The following is a 27,451-nucleotide window of genomic DNA, read 5'->3' as shown; positions in this document are numbered from 1 at the left end:
TAGTTTTTCCTGCACCGTGTTACTTTCACAGACAGACTTTCTTTGTTTCCAGTAAACATACTTTACGCTAATCCCACACCTAAAGAGATTTTATTAAATGATTCAACTTTATTACTCATTACTATAACCCCCTGCACATATACACTGTGTGTCACGTCACATTGTAAATTACAAAAGATCGTTGTTGTTTTTCTGCTGAGCTTGTATTTTAAGTAAAATTCAATCTTTAAATTGTTAAAATTATACCTATACTATATAGCGTACAATTCTTTTCATTATTATACTATTGTTATTATTATAATACATTTTGTTTATATTATACTTTTAAAGGGGCTCAAACAAACACTTTTCATACATTAAAACAAGCATAGGCAAGAAAATACACAATAACGTGTATAATATTTATGAGGATTAACATATTGTATTGTACATCTGTCACATCTGTCTGATGCACAGGACATTTCTGCTCCTCACAGGCTAACAGCTCACAACTTCTGCTACTCATTAAAGGATTAGGCGTAGAACACTTCCAATCAATTCACGGCCTAAAGAAGGCAGGAGTTTTAACAAGGCTCCGCAGGTCTGGCCTCATTAGGAGAGACTTCTGAGGAGCTAACAGAGAGGATGTACTGTGTGAGGATATGAGCGATCCGCCCCAAAAATTAAATTCAGGAAGTGTATGTAAAATGATTGGCAGTAAAATAAAAAAAAAAGTGAAGAGGTGGCTACTGCAGTTAATATCACACTATGTGTACATTGTGTCTCCCCAGCATGTGAATCAGATACTTGACACTGCATGTTATTATTTCATTAAGGTGTTCCATGCTACGGCAGCACTTTAACTAATTTAACATGTGGTTCTGATTTTTTTTTTTTTTTTATATGTGAGAAATTGCAGCTATTTTGTCTTTTGGGGCTTTTGGCACAGATATTATCCTGGATGTTACAGGGAAGTACACTCTTGACAATGCAGTCCTAGCACTGATTAAATGACATCAACAGTCATATTTAGTGAATTAATCACAAACTGAAATCCAGCTCAACATACATTTAATTTAGGGCTGGGCGATTTTGGGCAATCACAGTACACTTTTTTTACATCTTTTGATATCAATATATGTCACAATATACATAAAATCAACATGTATGGCTAGGAAAAATGGCTTATAGATAATATTTAGATATTATCTTATGCTATATATAGCATAAAAATATCTAAAGCTGCACACAGGTTTTTTCTCTGGGCTCATGAAAAGTTTTCTTTTGATATGTTTGTGCTTTTCAAAGGACAGTGACAATACACTGTAAATACACTCTAAAATAAAACATCTACTGTTTATGATCTGTATTACGTACTTAAAATACAGATAGATAATACCTGGTTTATTTCGTTGGCTTTAGTGTAATGTAATTTTGTCAATGCATTTCTTTGTCAATATACAGTATATATATCATATTTAGTGTATTTGACTAATTTATTCCACATAATAAATATGATGATTATCACAGATAACGTCTGTTACCTTTGCAGAAAACTAACCATGTCCTTTTCCCAAACCATGTTGGTACTATTCCTAATAGGAATGCAAAAAGTGATGTACCGGATTGTACCAAACTGTTCCACTTGGAAACACAGCTAAAACATACTGCTTGGTTGTAACTTTATTCTGTGAAGTTAAATAACACACAGTTTTTCAAAAGATCGCTTTTTTCTTTAGCACTTCAGTAACATTAATGTTAAAAGCCAAGACAATTCCATTTATATATTGCTAGCTAGCTAGCTAGTTAGCTAAGAAGCTAAATATCTTTCCAAGTCATGTCCACATCGTCCAGAACTCCAACTGGTCCCATACTTTTGATATTTTCGGTGTTAGATCAGCAGCAGCCATGTCGCTCCTTGGCATCTCCCGCTGTTCACTGCATGTGCGACTCCCAGCAAAGATAGCCAGAAGGTAGCGATTAGAGATGGGAACGACACGGCATTCTGAGAGTCAATTGTCGAGGCCCACGTGTTGAATTTTTGTCGAATTGTCTGCCTTTTTTTTTTACAGCAGCAGCAACAGCAGCAATGTGGAGGATGGAAACTATTCTACACTGTACTACTTAATTTTAGGCTCAAAAACATGGCTGTAATGTCCAATATTGACCATCAAAGCAGTGACCAACAACTAAACGAAACAAAAAGAGATCAATCACGCTGATCCAATCACAAATAAAATCCAACAGCAGTAAAAGTAAAATAGGTGATAGAGATGAGCGGATGAGCTGTAATATCCGCGGTTGTAACTGTCAACCGCGCATCTCTAATAGATGAACTTATCTTACCATTTTGGCCTAGTTTTTGTTCAAGAACACAGAAAAACCTGTTTGATGACGTCAGCAACAATTATCCACAATTAAATTTGTCTGCAACTAATTTTATTATCAATTTTTGTCTACAAAGTTGGCGAATCATTGCAGCCCTGTTTTAATGTTGTCAGTTACTGCTGTGACATGCCAAACATGTCTGTAATGATGATTTATTACTCATTTGATTAAAGAGAAAATTACTACGAAGTTCTCTGACCACGTGACTAAGAGCAAGTTCATGCTTGTCCACATGGTAGATGAAAGTTACGCTTAAAATCAAAGAGTTAACTGGAATATGTATAGCTAATACCAATAACCTCGCTTTAGGTCTGTGTTTATCTCTGTAATTGATTACAGTGTATGTTTGTAGCTAATAATGAGACAATCTACCAGCTCTTTAATGGACACACACGTCCACCCCCCTCTGCTTCAGGCCCAACACGCACACAGCTTGTAAACTCAGAGCGCTTAACCAGCACGATGTTGCCCGGAAACCGTGGGGTGATAAAAATCATGTATGCGCCCACACACACACACACACACACACACACACACACACACACACACACACACACACACATGGCTTATAAACTTTCGCTGCTCTCGTTCCATACACCATTTTGTGTGTTGTCACAGACATCAAAGTGTCTTGTCTCATGTTCGTGTTTTATAGAATAGACATTTTTAAATAAAATGACATAGTTACAAGTTATGTCAAGTTTTCACTAAAGTGTTAAAGGTCAAAATGATAGTATACTATAACTATAAAAGCACTCACATTAGCAGAAATGTGGACTGTTACACTGTTATACACTTTGAAAAACATTCATGGAAAGCATCCATAGAAACACTGCTGAACATTACTTTGTTGGGATTTTGGGATACACTGATACCACTTTGTTCTGACTAGGTACAAGTACAATTACTTTGAGTACTTGCTGATACTGAGTACGTAATAATACTAATACTACTGTTGCTTTTACAGTCTCAACCAAAATTATTGGAACAGTGAGTTGACGTAGCTACCCCTTTAATTTTAGCTGTAAAACATTTGGGTTTGACATCAAAAGACGAGAGATCATTATTTCAGCTTTTATTTCCTTTTTTTTTTAAATAGAGATTTGTTGAACAACTAAGAAGATAGCCTTTGTTGTGCATCATGTTGGGTCTTTAGATGTTTTATCAAATGTTGAAGGAGCTACTTTTCTCCTCCTCCTCTCCAGCAGAGCACAGGTTACAATCTGCTTTCATTTTATCGCCATTGCTTGTCTTAAAGCATTTCCAAACCACTCACATCCGCTTTTTGCCGCACACCTGCTCAGCAAAGGTGAAGTGGTGGACATAAAGTGGTATTGGGTGCAGCATTATCAGAGTAGTTTAACAAATACAAGTAGATGAGGGCAGGCTGATACATGATACTGGTATCAGTATCGGTACACCCCGGATTTTAATTAAAACAAAACACAAAAAAAAGATAATTTCAATTTATATTTGATGCAATGATGCAGACGTAAAAACATTGAGTTGCACTTCCTGAAAACTTAATAAATTGCAGCATCTGTACTTTTATTCAAGAGTACATGTGAAGCATCATACACTCTAGATCAGGACTATTCAATTGCAACTTTCGTAGAAATTTAGAAAGGTACACCAAAAATTACATTTATGTACACAAATGTGTTTGCATATTTGACCTGCATTTCAACAGCATTTGTTTCTCTAATATAATAAAATACATCTCAAAGTGCATTTAACAGAATAAAAAACAGCTTTAAATGCTATAAAACTATCTGGCTACACAGAGTGTTGCATTCATGGTCAGTGCTAGTGTAGGAATTTACATAAGCGTCTTTGTAGGACTGCTTTTAGGGCCACCGTTTGAATAGGCTGGCTCTATATTCTACATTTACCATTATGCAATTTGGTTGTATCTTTCTTTAGACTAGTGGTTCACAAACTTTCTGGAAAGGAAAACATATTTCTAACCCTCCACCTCAACAAACCTCCTTTATCTCTACAGACCATGTGGAAAATAATTTGTACCAAACATATGCAGATATTCAGTCAGTTTGAGTCACTGTTTTACTTGCTCCAATGTGTCTGTTGCATTTTCAGAACTGGGCTGCAGGCTTGATAGTGCCACTCTGAAATTATACTTGGTTTTGAGTCTAGATCTGTACTTAAGGATGTGGTGAGGGGAAGGAGATTCCCCTCAGCCCTCTGCTCTGGGAGTACATGCTTCCTCTCCACATCAAAGACACAATTCACTGACCGCTTTCAGGTTGTCATGTCTCTGTTACCCTCTGGGGGGCGCATCTCACACTCTGAGAAGTCATTCATTTTGATCATGCTGCAGGTGATGCTAGACCGTCATACACGTTTAAATCATTACAGATAATGATAATTATGTTATAAGTTTGAGGCCACAGGTGGCATCACACACCAGCCTTCCCAGGCAGTTGTAGAAGTAGTAGTGGGATCAGTGGGGTTGTGGGTTTGATTCCCAAATTGGTGAATTGCAAATCTGCAGTGTAAAGCAGTTTTGAGGGGTCATCAAGACTAGAAAAGCGTCTCTCAAAGGTGAGTTTAATTGTGACTGTGTGAAGTCTGGAGCTGCAGAAAAACCAGCTGTTCATCTTTCCTCAGTGCAGTTTACCGAGCTAACTCTGTAATCGTCTTTGGTGAGAGATCCTCAAAGAGGCATGACCATCTCTTCCCAGGGCTGAGACATTCACTGTGTCCTCCCGCAGCAGTGGGATAAATCCTTTCCTGTAACAAGCTTTTCAAGAAGTCCAGTGGTGATTTGCACATTGGTTACCAAGCTGTGTCGGAGTCAAGGCTTTCCTTAGCCCAATATAGAAAGTTGGACTCGACAGTGAAGTTCATGTATGAAATATAGAGAGAGAGTCTGTCCCGTATCACCTACTGTTAAATAGTTTAAGGACAGGAAATCAGAAACAGAATGCCATGGTTTAAATGTTTATTAAGAGCAATAATTGCACATGGAATAAAGAAATCAATATATATGTTTTAGTGCTACATTTGCTTGACCTTTGGTTTTTTTAAGATGTCCAAACCAACATATAATATTCAAACAAGACAAATACTTAATAGAAGCAGAGTAGAACATTTTCATCAGTGTCCCTTCGACAAAACTAAAAAAAAAAGAAAGCACACTGATTTATTTAAATTTTTTTGCATGTATTATCTGAGAAGCAAATGAGTTTTAACATTTAAAACACAGATAAATATCTATTAATGGCCACTGGCTTATATTTCAAGAAAGAAAATGTATTTCTAAATAGAATAAAAGGCCTCTATCGTCATTGTACAAAGGAACTGCAGAAGACTCTGCTAAGGTGCATGATGAATTGTTTGCATGGCAAATAGAAGTACAAGATGTTAAATACAAAAACCTAGAAGGAAAAAGACATGAAATTATGACTTGGTCTGTCCATGTTGCTGGGTGAGTTTTCAGTCAGATGTTGTTACAACACATTGAGATGTATCCAAATGAATCTTTTATATGTGTGTGTTGGAGTGTGGCAGAGCTGAATATGCTGAATATGAGTGACCAAGATGGACAGGATTAGGAATGATCACATTTGAGGGACAGCTCAGGTTGAACGGTTTGGAGATAAAGTCAAGATAGTCAAGGTTGAGAATGTATGTGCAGAGGAGGGATAGTGATTATATTGGACAAAGCATGTTGAAGATGGAGCTGCAGGGCAGGAGGAAAAGAGGAAGACCTCAGAGAAGATTCATGGATGGTGTGAAGGAAGACAGTTGATTAGAACTGTTAGTAGAATTTGCTCTTAGGTTGTCAGTATTGTTTGTTACAAATGTCATAAAACGTGTGCATTTGTTAACAAGCCAACAATACCTGTGAACTCTGAAGCTTCTAACGTACAAACAACCATGTCTTCAGACCAGGAACAGCATCCTATGGTGTAGCACTTTATATGCACATTACAGTACATTGTTGTATTTTTCAAGTTATTAAAAACAAAACTGAATCCATGGCCTTACACACAGTAAGCACAAACGCTTTATACTTGTGTAATAAACGTGACATATGCCATAAAGTAGAATCTTGTAGTTCTTTGGTGGCTTGGACCTGGAACTAGAAGTTACATAGTGCCAATGCAGCTGATGCAGACCTGCTCAGGTTTTGACAGAGGTGACCCTGTTATAAGTTGCTGTACCATTACTATCTTGGAGACATTATATGAAGGTTGGAATCCTACACTGTGTCACTAAGAATACATCGATGTAATATATATATATATATATTTTTATTGTTGAATATTCGTTATTTTGTCACGTTAACCGCTTTGATTCATTGGAATAAAATTATGTGTTTTTCTTGTAACTCATGGTACAATGTATTTTCTGGACAAACATTGTCTGGCATTTTTTGATGAAGAATTATAATGATGTGAGACCTCTACACCTCTTCACCAGCCTCTTCATCATCTTCGCCACTAAATACACCAGAATGAGCACTGACTTATGTTCCTAAAAATACTCAATGCAGGTCAGAGTAGACCAAACAATGTTAGACCTGTGATGATGCTTTTAGAAATATATCGTCATTGTGTTTTGGTGATCCGCCTTAAAAACCGTACTGTTTTTTAAAAGGCTACAACAGTTTCTTTTCTCAGAATGAATACCAGGGATGTGCTGCTGGTTCAGCCCATCTTTTTATTTTATTTCAGGGTAGACACATACTCCCTGAAGACTAATTATGCAGCGCAGTTGCCAGAGCGCCATCGTCCAGCAGTATGTAATAACCAGCCTCGTCAGGAAGTGCTCACATGATTTGTGGACGCTCTTTGAAAGTGTGATTTATAAGTATCTAGTTATTTCCCATTGAAAAGACCTACAGCAAAGCCTCCCTGAAGAGGAACACAGTTTTTATCTAAAGTTAGTCACCAGTTGTATTTCAGTTATCAAAAATCTATATTGTATACAGTGAGGTGTGTGTTTTCATGGCCGTAATGGCAGATGTCTTAACATAATTCCTGTATTTTGTGACCAAGACCAAATTCTTAAAAATAAAGCGTTCATAACTGGATTATTGGTGCCGCAGAGCTGTTTTTTTTGGTGTTTTTTTTAAACCCATCCTCTTCTAGGACAATTCCCCAGCCTTTTGACCTGGTGGGGATTTGTGGGGACTGGCAATCATCCGGTTACAAGCCTCGTCCCCTTTTCACTTGACCATGACCTTTTAGCAATAGAGATTTATCATAATATAATATGGTATTCTGTCTTTCTTTTAAGAGTTTGAATGGAGCTTCAATCAGGACCTGTCGGCCATCTTGGTGAAGCAGGAGGAACCCGATGTGGGTCAAAGATTAGATCCTCAGCCTTTGGAAGGTCCGCCTCTCATATTAAACCCTGCCCCCCCACACAGAGGATCAACTTGGAAACATACGGTTAGCATCCGCATCCACAACACTTGACATGCTGTACAGGTTTTGTTATCAGTTAAACAGTAGGGATGGGCATTTCAAGCAAAAATGCAATACAAATATTGAGCGGGGGGCCACACGATGGATAGCAACTGTTGCCTTGCAACAAGAAGGCTGCGGGTTTACATCCCGGTTCAGGCCTTCTCTCCTCATGTGCTTAAATATACACTCTAAATTGACCGCAGGTGTTAGTGTTCATCTCTGTATATTGGCCCTGCGATGGACTGGCAATCTATCCAGGGTGTGACCCTCATGTGGAGGATAAAGCGATTGATAATTGATGAATGAATATTCATCAAATATTTGAATAATCAAAACTATGCCGCATGAGAGCAAGTGAAATGTATGCAGGGTTCACAGTGTGTTGAGCTAAGGTAATGAGAAGCATTTAAAATACACACAAAAAAGCTAGATTTCATAATTTCCACGTATACACAAGCAATTCACGAACTAAATGCTTGCTGCTGCCACCTTGTGGTAATAGATGGACTGCAAATTAGGAAGTCATCATTGCAATCATATACTTTTAATATAAATGCAAGTCACATTTCCTGATTACCGTTTTATCATCAAACAAATTTATGAAATTTATGAAATTAATGGAATGTTCAATGCCCTCTCTATTCAAAAGCAGTGTGTTAATCAGTTTCACTATTGTTTGTGTGTGTGTATTGTGTTTGCAGGAGCACAGTCAAGATGAAGTGAAGCCTGTGGCAATAAAAGATGAACCCAGGGAGAGTGGACAGTATCTCAGCGTGCCCAGTGGTACATGCAGCATAAACACAACCACACTTTACACTGGAGACACAATTTAAAAGCTCATGATCAAAAAATTCAAATGTTTGACAGTCAGTCACACATTTACCAACCTTTTTCTCACATAGATGCTGAACACCCAGGTCAAATGAAATCTTAACTCATCCTAAAAACAGAGCCAATAACATATACTGTATATCAGGGATTAAATTTGCCTGAATTTGTCTCCTCAGGCAGCGTTAATGCCCGGACTTTAAACTAATGACAAACTGCATCTACAAATAATTTTTTCACATTTGCACAGAAAACAGTCTCACTCAACCCTCTCACCCTCCACAGATGATGCTCTCCAGCTCCCACCCACCCCTCCTAGCAGTAACCACGGTGACAGCGACGGCTCCCTCCCTCCCTCCTCGCCTCATCTCCCCCTGCCGCCGTCCTCACCTCAGCCACAGCAGAGGCCAGGAGGTCGTGCCTCTTCCTCCTCCTCCTCCTCCTCAGCCATCTCCTCTTCGCCGCTCCTCACTGCACCACATGTGAGTACAAGAGCAGATTGTAAGGCTGTCAGGGAGTAAATAAAAAGGATTATCTTATTTTGACCTAATATTACTATAATAACATGTCGATGCACAGTTAAGTGGAGCTACACTGTTTTTTTTTCCCTCGTGTAAATGTCCTGTCTGTTAAGCTCTCCAGCTACATTCAAGTGATTAATTTTATTTCAAGACAGATGAAGGCAACAGCAACATTGAGCTAGTAATGTGAGACTACTGCAAACACAAAGAATTTTCCACAAATTTACTGCTCAAAAAGTAATACATCAGATTGACAAGATAAATACTTCTTGTCCCCACCTGCCCCTTTGCTGCTGCTGTATACACACAAACGCTCCCTCAGTCAGGTCTGATAGTATTGCTTGACGGAGTATGTCCGTCATCAACAACAACAAAAAATCAATGGTACAGACTTCTACATTTTTAGTTTACATTTATTAAATTGTCTGATATTGTGTAGAGAAGTTGAGAAGCACCAGCAACCTTTCTTGGGTGAATCAGTCCTATCATTTGTTGAATATATCACAATTTTAGTGAAACAGTGTTTGATGTTCCGATTCAGCAGCTTTCAGTCCTCTAACATGTGACGTATATTCAGTCCTGCGCAATAAGGCAATTCCTTATGACCATATTCAATGTCTCTCTTTTAGCTTTATGCATCCAGTAAAAAATATTCAGGCCTGTACTGTACGTGCTGTACAGCAGAGGAAGTCAGCTCAGAAAGATGGAAATTTAATTACTATACTGCTGATTTCAGTGGAAAATCATTCATAAATGATTTACTTCACAATATTTGCCATTTGTGTGTACTCTGATTGATGTGTATATAAGTGTATATAACTTTGAAACAGTAGTCCAATGTTGATATTTAGCCCCTCTGAGGCGATTCCATTGGGTAAATTAAATAAACTATTTTAACATCTTTATTTTCAAATTTGATAACTGAATTGTTTCTTCATTTAATCTATAAATTCATTCTGAATTGTATATGATTTGACATCATCTGGCCCTCGACTTGGACAGATGAACTTTTGATTTCAGCCCCTTCTGTAATTGAGTTTAACATCCATGCCCTAAAATAAATTATATTACTCTAATGGTTCTCAAACTGTGGTACATGTTCCACTAGTGGTACACAAACTTCCTCTGGTGGTACCTGTAGGGTATGTGATCAGAGTGGAGCTGAGGGGTTTCGACAGAGTGCCATAGAGTGTGTAGAAAATGAAAAAATTACACAAAAATTATAATACATTAAATATCAATAATTATTGTCACCTTGTTTCTCGCTCCATCTTAATATAACATTTCTATGCCAGTGTCTGAAGTATATGTGAGGAAGAGGAGAATGATGAAATTATCTTATTAGGAATAAATCTGCTTCGGCCTATTTACACCACTGCATTTTCACATTGGCAAAAATGGTGTTACTTAGAGAGGTGAATATTTTCTCAGGTGGTACTTGGTATAAAAAGTTTGAGAACCACTGCTCTAAATATTCTGTTGAAATGTGCAGAAGCTGCAGGGTTCAGGACCTCTCATGCTGACAGAAGAAGAGAAAAGGACACTGGTTGCTGAGGGTTACCCAGTACCCAACAAACTTCCACTCACCAAGAGTGAAGAGAAGGCACTGAAGAGAGTCCGGCGGAAGATTAAAAATAAGGTAAACACTGCACCTTTTCCCTGGGTTCATTTTCACAGCTGGACTCAGCATCTGAGTCACTGTCCAGAGTCGGTGACTCAGATCAGAGCTGAAAAAGGTGGAGCTAAGCTGAATTTACTCTGATGCAGTTTATAAAACTCTGTTTCACCAAAGTAGCCTACAGGAGCATCACACCTATGTACTTAATCGCTTCCACGTAAAAATAAAACCTTTTTAAAACGTAAATCAGTTATAGCCTGATTTGTGAAATTGTCAAATTAAAACCTTTAGATTCTTCATTTACCTGACGCAATTAAAAACATAAATCTCACCAAGAGTACATTTGTGTTTTTTCTATTGCCATGTCTTTACATTACACAAATGCTAGACTGTAAAAGGTCTGTATTTATACAGTATAGGTAAATAGATACGTTATTAATACAGTAATAAATATATTATATATAGCACTTTTCTAGTCTCGATGACGACTCAAAGCTGCACATATTCAGTGCTATGCAATCACACATCTTTCATACCCATTCATACTCAAAAAGAAAAGAATGAAGATATTAATGTTTGTCTGTGTTTTCCCCCAGATCTCAGCTCAGGAGAGTCGGAGGAAGAAGAAGGAGTATGTGGAATGTCTGGAGAAAAAGTAAGGCTTGGAAATAAAAAAATTGTCCTTTTCCGCTCCTGTTGGTTCACCTTTGTATCTATCAGTCTTTTTCAAACATTTTGTTTTCTCGTCTACTTAAATCAGGGGTCTCAAACTCAAATAATCTGGGGACCACATGAGCGTCAAGTCTGGTCAGGGGGCAAAAAAAAAGCATTGGTAAAAGACCCATCATGAGATATGGATCTTTGTGTCGGTGTCCGTCTGCCCTCGTCTCGATAGTTTTCCTGACTGGATCAGAGCTGAGTGTGGCAGCACATGAGCAAAGCCATGTTTCTGTGAAGTTCACCTTCTCTCTCTACATCTAAAGCATGAAAGAACATCACAAGTCAACAGAAACTCCTTTTCTCCTCCTTTGCTGTCTTTTTCTTTCTGATTCTGGCCGTTCCTTGCTGTGGCAGATCTCCAATAACCTGCTGAGCACATGGGTCACAGAGATGAAAATGTGGGCCTGTATTTATGTTGCTTTCATCACAAAAATGTTAATCAGCACAGTCATTTGACATGTTAGGTACAAAGAGAGGTTCATACTGGTGAAAGCAAAATGTCCTATTAATCCTGTAAGGGTAGAGAAAGAGAAGTGAGTCAAGAGAACAGAGGTGTGTGCTAACACAAATCCTTCTCTTTATACTCTCTTTGTGTTTGTGTTTCATCTGTGGATGCAAGGACATAATTAGTGGATGACCTTTAAGAAAAGGAAACAGCATGAGGACTTTACAGAGGGAATGATTTCCAACCAGAGAAGAGATGAGGAGGATTAGAAAGTGAGCAAGAGAATAGCAAAGATGCTGAAATGATAAGTAAGGGAGATCAGTGGGATTAGCAGAGATGACAGAGAGGGAGATAAAGAACAAGATAGTCTGGAGCAGGGAATCTCTCATAATAATTATAATAATGATAATGAACATTTTGACTTATAAAGCACATTTAAAGGCTTTCAAGGTTAAAAAAAACACCCTCCCTTCTCCCTTTCATCTGTGTATTTTTATTCAAAATATAAAAATATTAAAATCAAAATTCACCAAATGTCTCAGAAATCAAATGGTCACATTCTGTGAAGTAAGCAGATCCAGAGTCCTTATTACAGGGGTTCTCAAACACTGGATCAGGACCCCCAGATGGGTCACGGGACAATAAATCAAATCGCAATATTTATACGTACATATTATATATTGTCAAAGCCAAAATATAATTTTAGTCTAATTATTGTCTTGACCTTTACACATCTTATTCTACAGGCTGAAGAGAATGTCTTTGTTTCTCACAGATCTGCACAAATATCATACAGTAATCATGTAAAAATGTAAATAAAATGAGAATAACACAAATCATATCGAAATTGCCATTCCTGTCAAAATAATCGCAATTACATATTTATTCAAAATTGTTCAGCCCTAGTCCCCAAACATAGTAGCTTTATTATTTATGTGTATATTGTTAAATAAAAATGCATACAGTTAAGTTGATATGGCTGTAAATGAGTTGCCAAATTATGCACAAATTTGCTCTTGCCATGATTAATGTTGTGATTTTGGTTAAAATATTTTGCCATCTTTAAGGAGTGGGCCCCCATACAGAAAGTTTGGGAAACACTGCATTAGTAAATGTTGGGAAAACCTATTAAAGTGCAAAATGTGAAGACTGTATATTCTGTATTCTCCATTATGGTTGTGTTTCCATCACTTTAGTAACACTTTTATAAAATGTGACACAGTCCTCATCTAATGTCTGAATGTTCCAAGGATAATGGGAATATCAGTGGGTTTTAAGGGCAGAAAGTCATTAAGATATCAACTTGTTAGTGGTGCTACACTTTTCATAGGAAAAGTTAGATAATCATTTCAACTTGGTAGGATTTAGTATTTGGGAGTGATGTGGAAATATTGGACCAGATGATCGGTAAATACTTGTGTGTCTTAAAACATAATGTTTATGTGTGTGTGTACGTCAGGGTGGAGAGCTACACGTCAGAAAACAGTGACCTATGGCGAAAAGTAGAAAACCTGGAGACAGCCAACAGGTGAGGCTCACACACACACACACACACACACACAGTCTCAAGTCTTTGGACTTGAGTCGACCGGAGTCACTGGTGATTTGTGACAAGACTTGGACATGAAAGTTGAAGTCTCTGATGCCTTGAATGACTTGGTTGTGTTTTCAGTTTTCAGTTTAAAGATAAAATACATTACTCGGTATGCAATCGCAAACTGGGAATGTCACTGTCATGATTGGATGATGAGTGCTCTGTCAGTCAAGCCCCCTGCTATCTCATGTTTTTTCACAGCGAAACACACCTATGGCGTGAGAACAGTAAAACATGCTCACGAGCAAATAATATTACTGCACACGCACAGATACTAACGTGCAGTGTGTGCAGTGTGCACCACGCGCACTCACAAGTGAAATCTGCTCACATGAGTCGACCAGACATTTGATAGTTAGACCAAGGAGGGCACTGGCCGTCTTATGATTGGTCATTTTCAGTGTGATCACACCCACAAGGAACTTCTTGTATTTGATCACTACAAGACATTCGGAGCGGAGAGGAATGTTAGCCTGAAGCAAAGAATTTTGTAATATTCATAAAATGACTCCAAATAAACAAATACACAGACGAGAACTCATGGAGTGGAGTTGCTTCAAAAACTACAAATGCGAAGGAAAACTGTGAAGTGCTGAATGCGAGACAGTCAGACTCCAAGTTCAAACATTGCTCGTAATTTGAAGACTCGCTCTGGCCTGTTTCTGTAAATTAGCTAACATTAGTAGCCTGTTCTCAAAGGCCTTGTTTAGACTGCAGCTGGAGTTTTAAGCATATCCAGATTACCGGTTTACCAACAATGGTATTCTGGATCACAAAAATGTAATTCACTATTATTTCATTTGGAAGCATTTGCATTTGCTTTATCCACAGGGACAACATTTGTATAACTGTCTGGAATTTTCTAAATCGGAAACTTTTTTTAACAGGAATTTATGGAAATGTTCATGTTTCAAAGTTAGGAACTTAAATATAGTTGGCTAAAACAATCAGATTTTATGTAAATGCAGTTGAATATCAGTGCTATTCCTCAATCACAGGCACATAGCACACTACTTACTGCAGGGCTATTGAGGCCACACCCCCTACATGCACATCACAGATCATTTCTAGAAACCTGAACTATTGAATCCACACATTTGAGCCCAAATTCAACATAAAGTCAAGTAAGGTTTGGTGATATGAGGTAGATTTGTGATCTGTGGGCGTTAAAGTTACCATGGAGCTTACCATGGAGCTAGCTACCTGGAATACGATGACGAAATTGACCAGGAATTCCCCAGCCCTTCCAACCCTAATATTTATTTGTACTCAATAATCTTTTTTCCCCAAATTCTAACCCTAAAACCAAAAAAGCCCTTTCGCGGTGTGACAGTGAGGACCAGTCAAATATCCTCACTTTCTGTAGTTTCTCTTTTTCATTTTTTGGTCCTCACACAGGTTTGTGCAGCAATATTTCATAGCTTCCATTCATTTAGACAACCTAAACAAAACCTTATACCTAACCATAACCATAAGCAGTTAACAATCTTTTCTCCTCAGTGGAAACACAGGCTGTAGAGGCTTCAGTGTGATGTGAATATGAATGGTCTGTACTGCAGCACTGCTGCACTAACTGACTCATTCTTCTTTAATCAGTGCTGGAGCGATAATGATTATTATAACTGCAACTGAAAGAGCTTCAGCCATGTGGTGTTTCAAAGAACAAAAGCACCTTCTACATACTAGTATTTATGCTCTGGATGTATAAACAGAAATCTATCTGTAGACTCACCCATTTTCATTTGTTTCCCCCCGTGTTATTATAACGATATGAAACCAGGCTGTAGTGGAGTGGGTGGGGTGTGGCGTGGTTGTGTGTGTGTGGGGGGGGGGTCTGTCTGTGGCAGCATCAGTCCTGTCATTAAAGCTGCCAGTTAACAGCAGCTTTCATCCATGGTAAGCAAACCCACCACCCCACCCTCTACCCACACACACACACACACATACACACAAAATGAATGTTAAACTGCAGGAACAATGAGTCGGCAAATAAAAAAGTTGGAAGACATGAGTCAGCATGCAGCAGGCTGAGAATGTGTGGGTCTGAGGAGACAGGCCTCCAAATGTCTGGACTAAATTTAAGATCAGAGTTCTTAAAAAAGGCCCAAATGCAGTTATTAGTGGTCATTTTGTTCTCCGTGTTTTTTCCTGTTTGCTTTATTAGCTGCAAAAAAGAGTCTTAACTTCACTTCTATGATGCGTTATAAACATTATTCTTTTTCTTCGGATCCTCATCTTTTGTCCTATTCCTCATGTCCTCTTCTGTCAATACCCGCTGTCCTCGTGTCCTCCTTCACAACATCCATGAACCCAAAATGCAGTGTTAAATGCGTGTGTAAGAAAATGTAGATTTTGCTCACACTAGTGTTGTTATTTTTGGCATTTAGATTCAGAGAATCCTTACAGATGTGTCTCAGCCAGAGACAAATGACAAGCCCACAGAGGGGCTAACTATGTATAAATCAGAATCAGGTTTATTGCCAGGTGTAGCTCACACAATGTAAGGAATTTGTTCTGGTCGGTGCAAAACAAGTGCAAAAAACAACTAAATCTTAGAGCAAAATTAAAATAAAAACAGCATGTACAATGCAGTATGTAAAAAATGGAAGGTGTTAGCCTGTAGCTGAAGTGAAGTGGAACTGTATGTTGATTTAATGCACACAGTGAACCACCACAACCTCTGGAAGCTGAGTGTATTTTAAGCAGCAGAAGTAGTAAATTAGTGGTTTTTACATCAAAGTCCTTTGTGAGCACAGCGGTGCTGGTTTGTATCAACACATGCTCCCTTTATTGCATTTTGCATGAAAATGACCAGCATCAGTCTGACTCACAGCTGCACTCATGTCTCACTTCAGTCTCACTGTCACACTGTCTGCTTCTCTGTCGCCACCCAGTGGTGAATGTGTGTGGCTACATCCCCTGACAGCTCATACCATCAGAACCCTGCTCTCCAGATCCCACTGATCATCACACATATGTGTTTAAACCTGGTTCATGTGTTCAGCGCTGTCACGCTCTGCTCTTCAGCTCACTGACTAATACGAGTGACATGCTTTCTGTAGTTGACTGTACCTGGAGATTATTGTACCTCATGTTTACTGTACCTTAACCACAATATACTTCTACTTTACTGTGCCTGAAGTTTACTGTACTTGTAGTTTACTATGCATGAAGTTTACTGTACTTGTAGTTTATTGTGCCTGAAGTTTACTGTACTTGTAGTTTACTGTGCCTGTAGTTTACTGTACTTGTAGTTTACTGTACCTGAAGTTTACTGTACTTGTAGTTTACTGTACTTGTAGTTTACTGTGCCTGTAATTTACTGTACCTCAAAATGATATATATATATATATTTTTTATATGTATATATATATATATATTTATATATATGTATATGTATATGTATATATGTATATATATATGTATATATATATATACATATATATGTGTATGTATACGTGTGTGTGTGTATGTGTATGTTTTAAAAGTGTTTTAACAAGAATTTAACATGGTAGGTTAGTGCTAATACAGACAATGTAGTATTTTTCCTATGAGGATCTGTACCATGATTTTCAGGTTTTTTCTTAATCATGAAGTGTGTGAGAAGACACTCTAATAGCGATTTCTGTAATGTTGTTGGAAGTGCAATTGAAAACCAAAATACAGATTCTTGTATTTCCTCTCATCTGGTTCTCTGCAGGTCTCTGCTGCAGCAGCTCCAGAAGCTCCAGTCGTTGATTTCAGGGAAAGTCGTTTCCCGCTCCTCGAAAATGGCCTCAACTCAGACAGGAACGTGCCTCATGGTAAATGATTTTGTTGTTGTTGTTGTCCTGAAGCTTGTTTTTTTGGTATTTAAGAGAAAAAAGTGTTGTCAAGCAAATACAAACACACACAAAAACATGAATGAAAAGTAGGGATGACTCCGTACAATACTCCGATACTCTGGTGAAAATCATTGGATTGGATATCAGACAGATAAAAAATGTAAAATCCGATACAATCCAAAAATCCTAGATATCGAATTCTTCACTATGCACAGATTGTGAAAATGTAAATAGAAATCAACCGTGTTTTAGCTGAGTCATGCTGTGGGTGGTTTGTTTCTTCTCTATGGGAGAAGAATATTTGTTACACAATTGGAGAATCATGAGAATTAAGGTGTAAGATGACTATCAGACTGATATTGGCATTAGCAGATACTTGATTTTGTGATATTGGTATCGATATCAGACACAAACCTAATGAAAATCTGCTGCTATTACACAAGACATCCAGTGCTGCTGTAGAGGACAGAACAACCACAAATACAACAATAAGTGTCACAAAAAGGATGGAAAACAATATTTTTCCTATATAACTAATGTGCATTTATGTAAATAATTATTAACATTTCAATACACAATTGTCCATAATAACATCTTCATAACTGATTATTTACTCTCTTCCTGCGCAGATGATGGCCGTGTGTTTTGTCCTGGTGTTAGGCTCCTTCTCCCCATGTCTCTCTTCCCTCTCCTTCCTCACCCAAACTTCTTCCGCCGTCTCCTCCTCCTCCTCCTCCTCCTCTTCCTCTCCTCCTCTGCCGTCGGCGGATCTGTACACCACCAGTGCGGGTAGGTTGTGAAATCATATGCCATTTTTTGAGAAGAAGCAAGGTGTCAGAAAATCAAAAATCAGCTTGTTGAAGAATATTACTTCAAATGTGTTTCATAATCATGATTTGCTTGCTGCGTGTTACAGTCCGTTCCCGCAGCCTGCTCTTCTACAACGAAGGCTCCCCATTGGAGGAGAGCTTAGCTACAGAAGGGGAGAGGCCACAGTCAGAGGCCCACATCCAGATGAGCCGTTACACCGCTGATGCCCACAGGAACCACACGACCAAGCCCGAGTTAGACCGCAGGTAAGCACCGACACCAGCATGGTTTGATGTTACGCACTCTTTTATCAAACTATATTCTGTCATTCACTTCCTCTCTTCTGTTCTTCAGAGAAACAAAACCAGACGGAGCCTCCGAGTTTTTCTGACATACTCTGTGACCCCTCCCTCCCATGACCTGTCACCTCTGACCCAACAAAACATCCCCAAAGAGCTCCGGATTCCGGAAACCACCAGGTCTTCTAATCAACATCCACCAGGATGAAAACTGAAAATATCAGCCTTCATCGTCATCATCTTCTTCTTCTTCTTCTTCTTCAATTCTCTGCTTCAACAGTCTGACTTGACTTGATTTTAAAGGGACTCATAATTAGAATTCCCATTTGTATACAGTCAAATATAATGTAAATTTAAAAACCCAACCAGTTTAAACAACCATGAAGATTTTTTTTTTTGTCTATTGGCTTCTCCGTCTCTAGGGGGCGCATATGTTTGTTTCGGCTGGACATAACCCTCTCTTTTATCTGGGTTTGGAACCAGCACCAGGAGTGCACTGATGTGTGTCCCCCCTCATGGCTGCGGTCCATTTAGAGTGTCCATTGAGCCATGAGCCATGGGCCATGGGGATTGGGTACCCCAGCCCTTAACCTGACAGGGACTCGAACCAACAATCCTTTGGCTGCAAGCAACTTTAGCCACTCCTGAAATTTAGCAAGGAGCATCATGGGAAATGTAAATTTCATATGTTTAAAACCACTTGTTTTATTCCCACCATTGGTTTCAGTTTTATATTCATATGAATGATCAACTCATCTATATATATTTTTTTATTAATTTGGAAAAAATAGTTAAAAAAAAAAGATTGTTAAATGACCCAAAGACATTTGTTTTCAATTATTGAATCAAAGAAAAGGTTGAAATTAACCTTTAAAACGTTTATTGAATAACCACCTCAGTGCTTGAACTCTTTTCTCCACAACAGTGCATTTAAAATGTGTCTGTACACATAACACATAACCAAAGTCCAAACAAACACGTGCCATTTTCAAAGTGCCTTTCACTTCACTTCTCATTAACTCTTTTTAAACTTTAATATCTATTTTTTGCCACTATAGCTGTAAGTTATTTTTCCCTGTGGTGAGAAAGAGTGTTGACGTGGGGTCCACACACGGAGGTCGGGGTGAGCACGAAAAATATTTTTATGGAATTATGAAAGAATTGTATTTGTAATATATTTGCAGCATCGAAAAAAAGAGCATATTTAATTTATGCAACAAAAAAAGGGAACTTTTTTTTAAAGCTTAGTTTATGTTATGTCATTTTTTTTTTTCTAAATAATGTAATGTAAAACCCCACAAAAATACAACTTATATAATATATTCTGAGCATCAAAAAAAAGAGCATATTTATTTTATGCGGAAAAAAAATGAATGTTGTGTTATGGCATTTAGGATGATGTGAAGTTTTAGGAGATGGTGTGTAGTTTACATGATGTTCCATGGTTTTGTAACATGATTGACATGATCTGTTTTGTGTCTTTTAACTGTAATACAGAGACTCTGTTTCGCTGCTGTCGCATGAAAACCATTTTTTTCTTAAAAATGCCAAAAAAATATAAAATTATTATCCTTCAACTAATGTTATTTTCCCAACAAACTTGTAAAAACATTAAGAGAATAATTAAATATGATTGTTTTTATGGTATAAACTGATTTTAAAGCCACTAAACAGCTGAGAAAACGGCTAAAAACATGAATATGAAAGAGCTCATGCGACAGCAGTGCATATGTTGTATTTATTCCTGTGTGTAGAAAGTGTGTATATATTGATGAAGCCCATCAGTGGACCAAAAACATTCCAGGAATTAAAACACAGATTAGTTTTTTCCAATTTGAGGCGACACCATGACATTTTCATTTTATTTTTTTTATTTTTTTAATTCATCACCACTTTTCAAAAAATGTGAGAACAAGAATAATAATAATGCTCTGCAAAAAAATGTCATGGTGTTGCTTTCAAATTAAAACGTCCTAGTTCAAGTTGCTCACTATAAAACAACCAGAAATACAATTCTTTATCAATTAAATTTTGCGTTTCTCATGCTGTCAATACCATTTGACTGCGACCACTCGCTCACCCACTCGGTCATTCTAATCCCTTAAACAGTCTCAGCGCACCAGTGTACATAAATAACAACAACCTAATGTGCAGATGTTGTAAATAAAGGGCCTTGTTTTTGTATTGTCACATAGTCCAAGACTTTAAACCTGTGGAATGGAGAGGGAAAAATGGGGAAGGGTTTAAAAGAAATTACAGTAGAGGGTGATTTTTTTCCCACTCATAAAGAAACCTGGATGACAGTAGCTTCACACAGTTTGAATAGTTGTCTCCAGACTACAGAGGGCACTAGAGAATTCCACAGAGAATAATCTGGGACTTTCTGAGGAGCTCAGTTGTTTGAAATGTGTTTGAATATAATGTCGTCTTGGTTTGTTGTATAGAGCCGTGCATGTTCCTTTATACCTATATATGTATATGTGGATATATGTATACATATATAGATATAAATATATATAAGTATGTTATCTTAGTGTAGCCAGTAGAATAGAATACAGCAAAATATTAAAAAACTGCATCAGCAACACGGTGTCCTTCCTGAATCAGTCTTTCCTCAGTCTTGACCTCCTTTGACCTTATTGATGTGACGATCCAGTCAGGATTTTAGCTGAAGTGTCCGAGTACGAGTTCTTTTCTCAGCTCCTCTGCGTGGCTGTCTCGCTCCTCAGGTCTCTGCTCTAGGCTCTCGTGCTGTTCGGGGGGGACGGTCCTCTCCATGGTCCAGGCGTCCAGTCCAGACTGTAGGGAGGCGTTGTGGAGGACACAGCAGGCCAGCAGGATGGACGAACTCCTCTCCGGAGAATACTTCACAAGGAGATAAGGGGAAACTATTTGTATGCTGGTATGACATGCAAAAGATAGTTGAGTTTATATTATTATTATTCTTTTTTCAGCTTCAGTGGATCGTCTGCCTCCATCTTGCCCTATTCCTTGTGTCTTCCTTTACACCATCTGTCCTCATATCCTCATAGTGACTATTTAATGTTTTATTCCATTCCTCATACAAAGCAAATACACAATACACACAAAAAGAAAATCCCAAAAATATGAACTGAAAAGGGCAAATATTCAATAATATTTTACAAAAAATAATTTACCTGTCTCAACTAGGGATGGGTATCATTCAGATTTTAACCGGAACAACTCCTTTTTTCGATATTGCTTATTGATCCGGTGCTTGGTGGTATTTTTATTGGTTCTTTTCAAGCGAAAGAATTAAAGAAAGTAAGTAAAGATATACATTTCTCATTCTCTGCTATTTTAAAGCAGTTATTACTATTTTTAATATAAGCAATTATGTTTTATACAACACCCTCATTGGTGATATGATAAAAGAAAGGAAAATACAAACTGCATAGCTATTTACAACAACATAAAAAAGTGGATAAATGTCCATAAATTCAGTTTGGCCATTCATTTTAATTGTACAGACAGCTTTTCTTTTAACTGACTAATAGTTACTATTAACTCATGGTTGCATGATTTCAGTGACTCATCGTGGGTTCCTGCTAGCAGAACATAAGTCAATCAATTCTGGTGAAATATAACCAGGCTTTTTAAAATTTAAAAGTTAATAATGTTTAGTTAATCTTTTTAATGCAATTTTAGCTTTTCCGTCATTACATCATTTGAGCTCTAATTTGATTATTTCTGACATTTTCATTTTGAAAATTGGAAGACACAAATATTCTAAGGAGCTTTATACAGGATTTACAAAATATTTTAATCTACTAATTTATAATGAATAGATAAATTTGTGTTTTTATTCTTATGGTTTTTTTTGAGAAATGAAAATAGAATGAGTACATGTTTTGCAAGTACTCCCTCGTACGTCAGAACAGTAGGTCAAATGTGGCACAATCATTGCATTATATAATAATAATAATAACTTTATTTATTAAAAACAGAGTTTAAATGATAGTAACAAAAGTTTAACAGATTAATATTGGTAATACAAGTAGTAAGAAAGTACAATGATAATTATAAAGTTGAAAATAATAACTGTCAATCTAAAGGGTCATGGTCACTAAAGGGCAGAAATGAATGAATATACTGTATAATAATGTATAATTTGTCATCTAATGTATCCTTCACTTTGTTTAATACAGAAATTGTTTTCCGATATTTTCATTTTTAATGCGATTTCCATCAATCATAATACCTAACAATAGTCGTTTGCTCAACAATTCCAGAATAAATCTCGGGTTATTTCAAAATTTTAAATGAAATCCTAATAAAAGGAGAGTACCTGTAAGTATCCTTTGGTGCTGTCTAAACATCTGAATCTGGTCTGGATGGCTCGGAAGGTCCTGTCCACTATCTCATGAGTGGCAGCGTGGGCCAGATTATACTGGAACTCTGCCGGGGTTTGTGGGCTGGTGACCGGCGTCATTAACCACTTCCTCAGGGGGTATCGACAGTCACCTGGGAAAACGGAAAATCCTTTAACTTGTCACCTCTCAAGTCAGTGGTTCTCAAAGTCTGGGTCGGGACCCACAGATGGGTCATGGGAGAATTTATTTTGGTCCCCAAACAAATTTGCTGAATTTTCCCAACAGTTTTATCAAGATTTGTATGATATGTGCATTAAATTAGAGAGGCACTGATACGTTGGGTCCAACGCGTCCCTCATATTTGATATTTTTGCATTCATAAAATTACTCTAATACCATTTTGTGTATCCTCAAGCGAGCTGAAATAAGAGGAGGCGAAAAGTAGTATCTAAAGCACCAATACAATGCACAGCAAAGGGTTTGCCACTAAATATGAACTATTATTTATTGGAATCAAATTATGTTTCTATACTTTTGCTTGCCTAAAAATGTGGTGTTCCATTACAAATGAGACTATCTTGTAAGTTGTTGAACATATCTGGATTTAAATACCTCGACATAAAAGCTGAAATACTGATCTCTTGTCTTACTATATTCATCTTTTGATGTCAAACCCAAATGTTTTACAGCAAAAATAAAGGAATTGCTCGGACTGTGAATGTTTTAACAGTTGGCAATGGTATCTAACGTTGTATTTTGTTCACAGTCAAAGTGACTGTGTTAAAAACTGTTTTCAATCAGAAAAAGGTGGTATCTGTGCATCCCTACATAAAATGAAGGGATAATTAATTTGCTAAACATATCTTGGAATTTATTCATTTACTACTTCAAAAATACAGGTTGTTTCTCTAGGCTCATTAAAAGTTTTGTGCTGTAAATACACTCTAAAATAAAAGATCAACTGTTTACGATCTGTATTACCTGCTTAAAATGGAGTTATTACCTTTCATTTCAGATAATACCTGGTTTATTTCTTTTGATTTTTAATATTAAATGAAGGATACTTTTGTGTGTTAGAAACAATGAAATATGGTCAAATTCCACTGCAATACAAATAATTAGGCTTGAAATTAAGGTAACTTTGTTGTTGATTCCATGTATTTTCATATTGAGTGTATTCCACAAATGTATTCAACATAATAAATATAATGATTATCAATGCAACAGCCTTTAAAACCAGAAAAGGTCATAACAGATATCTTAATACGATATGACAATATCCAAAATCTAATAACATATCTTGTCTCGTGTCAAGATATAGGTGTAACATCAATATGCCCAGTCCTATTAGATGTTACAGACATTAACTACTTTATGGATTTTCTCATGATTGATATCGTTTGCAATCCTTAAAAGTATAGAAAGTGTGTGTTGGAATTGTTGTGTTGTGTCCTCTCACCCAGCAACCAGCCTTTCTCGTTGTTCTGCAGCTGTTTGTAGATGGCGGATCTTTCCAGCACTTCAGTGTCCTTGAGTCCACCGGGCCAGTGGGTCTCTGCACTGAGTAACAATCCCCGAGCATCACACACAAGCTGGCAGCCCACAGAGTGAAACCCCCTCCTGTTCACATATGACGTGTCTTCACTATTTGGAGCTTTGATGGCGACCTGAAGAGGAGCAGACGTGGAGGAGAGGCAGGGGTCAGCACAGAGCACACACACGTTCCAATTCAACTAAAAAGAAAGTGATTACAGTGTCATATAACAAACCTGAACACAGTCCAGCACGCCTTCAACTTCTGGAAATCCTGCAACTCTCTGAAACTCCTGGTAGGACAGTTCTCTGCTGGAGGGATCCCTGTGAGGTAAACGTCATTATAATTGTAGTGTTACTATCTTTATAAATAAATATAAGTTGTTTGATTACTTTCCACCATTAAAGATAGAGAGTGTTAAATTTAGCAGCATGTGAAGTTGTATGTTGCAGCTGAACCCGAGTAGCTTTTAGTTAGCGTCAAAAAACATGGTGGTCTGAAAAGTCTGTCTCCATGGAGAGTGACCTGGCAACTGATGTGAATATAAAACAACGAATCATTCATTGTCCACAATTTCTGACAAATGAAAAAATGATTTCACCTACATTTTAACACACTGGACCTGTAACAGTTATCACTCTATAGAAATGATACCTTTTTCCTTTAATCATTGCCAGTATAGTATCATATTTATATCATGTTAAACTTATTCGTTGCAAAGGAACAAGAAGAGGAATTTGGTGGATTTTTCTTCACACTAAAAGGTGCAATGCTGCAAAAATAACCTTCTCAAATCTCACTTGTTCACAAAGGCTTTTAATAACTCATCAAACATTATCCCAAATATTCCATACATTACTTTATATACCTTGCTTTTTATTCTGTTTTGTTTATTCCCTACACTGTAATGCAGCCTTGGGTAAGTTGAAAGGTGATATACAGTCCAAATTATTATTTCATTATTATTAGGGCCTTAGCACTGAGGTGTTTCCGCAATTATTTTTCATCTTTTAACAAAAGTAGTGCCATTTGGGTAGCTCCAATATGCAGAAACTACATGAAGCTTTGGCCAAAATAGGGCTGCAACTAATAATTGTTTTCAGATTTGATTAATCCGTTCGATTAACAGAATATTAGTTTGGAATGCTATTTTTTTGCTAAATATATTTGAACCCTGCATTCTCTCGCTTAATATTCATGATATGTACTATTTGGTTGTTGTTGGTGGTATTTTACACCACTTGGCATCCACAATGTTGCATAAATTACTTAATCATAATTTAATCATTTATTTCCTTGGGTTCATACCTTTTAAATGTGATGAACTGAGGAGCCTGCTTCACCAGGGCTTTGGTCACATTTGACACACATCTTGATATCGAGGCCTGGCTGATCCCTATAGTATCTCCCATATACGTCTGGTATGAGCCTGAAGTGTAAAAACCCAAAGCAGCCAACACCTGGACCTCAGGACTGATGGCTCTGGACCGCAGGGTCCGTCGAGAGAGATCCTAATAAGAGACATAGGAGTAGTAGACATGTGAAACATGTGAGACATGAGTTCATTTTCACGGGTGATTATATTGGACAAAGGATGTTGGTGATGGAGCTCCAAGCCAGGAGGAAAAGAGGAAGACTTCAGACAAGGTTCATTAATGTTTTGGAGGACATGGGGACAGTTTGTGTAACAGCAGAGGACACAGGGGAAGGGACAAGGTGAGGCAGATGCTCCGCTGTGGCAACCCCTAAAGGGAGAAGCTGAAAGAAGAAGATGATTCAAAAGCGAGTATGAGGACACACTCACGTCTCTTAGTAATTCCACCAGATAGTGAATAAACTCTCTGGGGAAGCCAAACTGTGTGAGGAGGACATTGTCTGACACAGAGCCCAGGTCAAAGCGGTCCAGCGTCTTTTGACCTCGACCATGTAGAAGTAGGTCACAATCCAAGATGGCTATAGAGATTGCCATGCTGTGGGTAATAAAATGTTTACATCAGTGCATTATTTAGATTTTTCATGTTTGTTGTTACATAAATCTCTGTGCCATGTTTTAAAGAAATCATATTTGATAATTGTCATTTAAAACCAGGGCTGGACAATATGAGCAAAAACATAACATGATATCTGAAAAAGTTTTAAATCAGTTGATATTGCAATGAATGTCACATGACTAAAGAATGAGTTTCACTCCTTAGCGAAACCAGTTAATTGTGTTTTTCAAACTTCTTTAGGGTCAGAAAATAAACACTTGTACAAAGTAGTTGTCAAGTAATGAATTGATAAAATATGTACATATATAATGTGTAAACATGATATAAATACATACTGAACCTTTGTTATATTGATATTGAGGAAAATTATATCACAATGTTTTGTTGAATTATTGCAAAATACTATTTAAAACATTATGTTCAATACTTCTTCAAAAAAGTCAACCACAACATCATAAGCAGTCGCTGGATTTATGCTTGGACGGAATAGTTTATATTTATATCTGGATACATCAGAATGTTTGCAGCCTATCCTTGTAAATTTAATCTGTTGGGTGCAGTAATGTGGAAGGCTTCGATTTCCCTGCATGCATTCTGTCATACAGTCTACTGTTATACACGTTCATACAGACCTGCTTATGAACTGTGGTAGATTAATAGGACCACAAAGACTGAATTGAGGCTTATCAGTGAGAAGCTAACACATGCTAGCTAGCTACTTTGTGTCTGAGCCAATTCAGCTGTGCTCCAGCAATCTGCGCTTGTAGACAAAAAACTGTTCAAACTTATGTATCCATATTACTACACGTTGTTCAAAAAATACGACACATTTGAATACAATTTAAGAAAATGTGCTTACTTTACCTAAGTTATGCTGCATTTGTCAACCAAAACAAAGCCCAGGGACACGTAACCGTTAACACACATTTGCCGATTCGACACAGCGTGACGTCATGTTTAGTGCAAATTTCTGTTTTCTTTACTTATATTCAAATATCAGTACGTATCTGTTTCATGTTAGTATCGTCCAAATTTCATGTTTATACATACATATTTATATATTATATATATATTTATCTGCGTGTGTGCGTGTGCGCAAAAAGAAATACATCTGCGAAAGTGCTGTAC

At 37.4% G+C, this 27,451-nt stretch overlaps 2 protein-coding genes across 4 annotated transcripts in view; one reads left to right on the top strand and one right to left on the bottom strand.

Annotated features, from left to right (window-relative positions):
- Positions 1-21,049, top strand: part of creb3l1 (cAMP responsive element binding protein 3-like 1) — a 43,043-nt gene extending 21,994 nt beyond the window's left edge. For both annotated transcript variants that reach the window (XM_058622441.1, XM_058622440.1), the window contains 10 exons: positions 7,633-7,787; positions 8,507-8,588; positions 8,919-9,115; positions 10,647-10,793; positions 11,369-11,427; positions 13,397-13,465; positions 17,232-17,334; positions 17,985-18,144; positions 18,272-18,431; positions 18,520-21,049. In XM_058622441.1, the coding sequence (XP_058478424.1) occupies positions 7,633-7,787; positions 8,507-8,588; positions 8,919-9,115; positions 10,647-10,793; positions 11,369-11,427; positions 13,397-13,465; positions 17,232-17,334; positions 17,985-18,144; positions 18,272-18,431; positions 18,520-18,556 (1,169 nt within the window). In that variant the 3' untranslated portion in view covers positions 18,557-21,049. The remainder of the gene's footprint in view (positions 1-7,632; positions 7,788-8,506; positions 8,589-8,918; positions 9,116-10,646; positions 10,794-11,368; positions 11,428-13,396; positions 13,466-17,231; positions 17,335-17,984; positions 18,145-18,271; positions 18,432-18,519) is intronic.
- Positions 20,175-27,444, bottom strand: harbi1 (harbinger transposase derived 1). Of its 2 annotated transcripts, none has more exons than XM_058622443.1 (7): positions 27,183-27,444; positions 26,137-26,302; positions 25,641-25,843; positions 24,568-24,655; positions 24,258-24,465; positions 22,774-22,949; positions 20,175-21,329 (listed from the first exon to the last, which is right to left on the bottom strand). In XM_058622443.1, exons 2-7 carry the CDS (start codon positions 26,299-26,301, stop codon positions 21,129-21,131), a joined length of 1,041 nt encoding a protein of 346 aa, XP_058478426.1. In that variant the 5' UTR covers position 26,302; positions 27,183-27,444; the 3' UTR covers positions 20,175-21,128. The 2 variants fall into 2 exon arrangements, with proteins under 2 accessions (XP_058478426.1, XP_058478425.1); XM_058622442.1 differs by having other exon boundaries at positions 27,188-27,444.
- Between the last annotated feature and the right edge of the window lie 7 nt (positions 27,445-27,451).

Source organism: Solea solea, chromosome 2, assembly GCF_958295425.1.
Source record: "Solea solea chromosome 2, fSolSol10.1, whole genome shotgun sequence".
In the NCBI taxonomy this organism is placed as follows: domain Eukaryota; kingdom Metazoa; phylum Chordata; class Actinopteri; order Pleuronectiformes; family Soleidae; genus Solea; species Solea solea.
This window is presented reverse-complemented; position numbering and strand designations above follow the sequence as displayed.

Bases quoted from the DNA above. Each gene is read 5' to 3' on its own strand.
- harbi1 (XM_058622443.1), bottom strand. From the start codon at position 26,301: ATGGCAATCTCTATAGCCATCTTGGATTGTGACCTACTTCTACATGGT. The intron at 22,950-24,257 runs GTGAGAGGACAC...CCGTTTTCCCAG, and splicing joins CGAGAAAGGCTGGTTGCTGG to GTGACTGTCGATACCCCCTG. The intron at 21,330-22,773 runs GTACTCTCCTTT...CTCCTTGTGAAG, and splicing joins GCACCAAAGGATACTTACAG to TATTCTCCGGAGAGGAGTTC.